Source organism: Sceloporus undulatus, unplaced genomic scaffold (assembly GCF_019175285.1).
Source record: "Sceloporus undulatus isolate JIND9_A2432 ecotype Alabama unplaced genomic scaffold, SceUnd_v1.1 scaffold_12768, whole genome shotgun sequence".
In the NCBI taxonomy this organism is placed as follows: domain Eukaryota; kingdom Metazoa; phylum Chordata; class Lepidosauria; order Squamata; family Phrynosomatidae; genus Sceloporus; species Sceloporus undulatus.
In genome coordinates this window covers 1-2,242 of record NW_024815685.1, presented here as the reverse complement: position 1 = coordinate 2,242, position 2,242 = coordinate 1, and the positions used below count along the sequence as shown (strand labels likewise).

The 2,242-nt window shown below is 47.7% G+C and overlaps 1 protein-coding gene across 1 annotated transcript; it reads left to right on the top strand.

Annotated features, from left to right (window-relative positions):
* Positions 1-526: 526 nt before the first annotated feature.
* LOC121918470 (dynein axonemal heavy chain 2-like) lies at positions 527-2,210 on the top strand (the record flags this gene model as incomplete). Its single annotated transcript, XM_042444518.1, has 4 exons — positions 527-595; positions 688-833; positions 1,551-1,704; positions 1,998-2,210. Coding segments are annotated over exons 1-4 (582 nt in total), but the record flags the coding sequence as incomplete, so codon positions are not given.
* Between the last annotated feature and the right edge of the window lie 32 nt (positions 2,211-2,242).

Sequence of the window (2,242 nt, the reverse complement as noted above, 5' to 3'; positions counted from 1 at the left end):
TTATCTTAACCTTATGGTGATAATAATAACAACACCAATTAGACCACCGCTTTGTGTCTTTCTCTTGCTTTATTGGTAGTAACAATAGTGTTGGAGACAAGGTTAATGACACTCCCTCCACCATTGACCTTAGCTTGCTAGTCTCAACCCATTTGTATGATTCGCAGAGACCACAAAGAAGAAGTACAGGTTGCTTACCTGTAACGGTATTTCTTCGAGTGGTCATCTGCGAATACATACAAATCCTGCCCATCCTCCCCTCAGTGTCCTGCTCTTTATTGGCTCACCCTTATCGCCTACTTGGCGGAAAAATTGCGGAACTGGGGAAAGAGCGGGAAGGCAGGGGCTTTATAAGGGATGGGCGGAGCTACCGCCAAAAAGTTTCAACATGTTGCAAAGAGTACTTTGCCTAGTGATTCCAGAAGTTTCCGAAGGCACTGCGCAGGCGCAGTACAACCCATTTGTATGTATTCGCAGATGACCACTCGAAGAAATACCGTTACAGGTAAGCAACCTGTCCATCTCCATGGTGGTGCCTGATTCCACCCTCATTGCAGAAATCATACTCTTTGGAGAAGGCTTCAATAACTGCAAGGTACTGCATGGTTGGTGGGCAAAGTGGGCACAGTGCCATCCCCTGCAGTGAAAGGTTTGCCAGAGCTCCAAATTCTTTTCTCCCATTCCCAGGTCCTAGCCAAGAAGGTCTACACCTTGTACTCATTGGCCATGCAGCAGCTCTCCAAGCACTATGATTTTGGCCTCTGGGCACTCACTTCTCTGCTCCGTTACATGGGAAGAAGCGCAGGGTTCGGCCTGACCTTACAGATGAGGAGGTGCAGTGCTCTTGGTCTTCCAGCATAAAGCTGCATCACCTGAGAGAAGGGCTTGGCCAGGGGTCACACTTTCCCAATCTCCTGCTATACCGTGGCGCCAGCACAGAGAGTCCTTGGCTCTTGGTTGCTAAGAGCTCTGCTGTGTTTCCCATCCCACACAATTCTTAAAGATTTCTGATACTTGTTTATTTGTTTGTTTGTTTATGGATTTGCTTATTTTCAGTCATTCTGGGGTCCTGAGATTATGTGTAAAAACAGAGAAAATATTATTTAAAAATAGGCTGAAACAATTTCCTGTGAAATCAGTTTTAAAGTAACTTGTGTTAGTTTTTTGTGGGTTTTTCGGGCTGTGTGGCCATGTTCTAGAAGATTTTCTTCCTGACGTTTCGCCAGCATCTGTGTATACAATGTGCCCGTGTCATACGTGGGCACCTTTTACGCGGCTTTCAGCTTACGCTGAAACTATTTGCCTTATGTGGAGGGGTCCGGAATGGATGGGCATACTGTGTATAGCATGATCTATGTACAGCAATGATGGTGGGCAGAATGACTGTCCACACCAGTTACAGGGGGCGGGGCTTCTTTGTATGTGTGCCTTTGATGGCTTTGGGAATGATGCAGAAACCCCTCCACCATGGGATCCTCTTGGGGTGAGTGATAATTTCTGTTACGGGAGGCCTGTACCTGCCCTGTTCACTTTTGCTCTCCTGCTTGTAGGCTCTTTAATCATCTCTTCTGCTTTGGTTCCTTCTTAGGTTCTCCTCATGACATGAATATAGCCAAACTGACATCCAGTGATGTGCCCCTCTTCAACGCCATCATTCAGGACCTCTTTCTGGGCATCGAATGCCCTGTCATTGATTATGGAAAGGTCAGCCAACCAGTCTCTGGTCTCTTTCCTATCTAGTTTTACTCAGGTGGGCATATCCTCTCTTTTCTGGGTAGTGGGCCACCATCACCACCTATTGCTGAGATGCTGACCATCAGAGAAAGATCTCTCCCTCTCCTTTCTAGTTACTCTCTGGGATTCACCACCCCATAGAAATGGTGGGGAAGCAGTAGCGTTCATTCCTGGGGCAGTGGGCTATAGTACGTAGAGCTTACTATAGCTTTTGGATCTCAGAAAGGTTTTTCCTTTCCTCCTCCCTTTCCTTCCAAATCAAGGAAGTGCTTGAGCAGGAATTGAGGGAAATGGGGCTTCAGGTGATCCCCTTCACTATAACCAAGGTGATCCAGCTGTACGAGACCAAGAACTCCCGCCACTCCTCCATGATTGTGGGCAACACAGGCAGTGGCAAGACTGTTACCTGGCGTGCCTTGCAAGCTACCCTCTGTAGCCTGCACAAGAGCGGAGACCCCACCGGCAACATAGTCCGGGTCAGTAGGCTGTTGTGTTGGTTTTCCAGGAC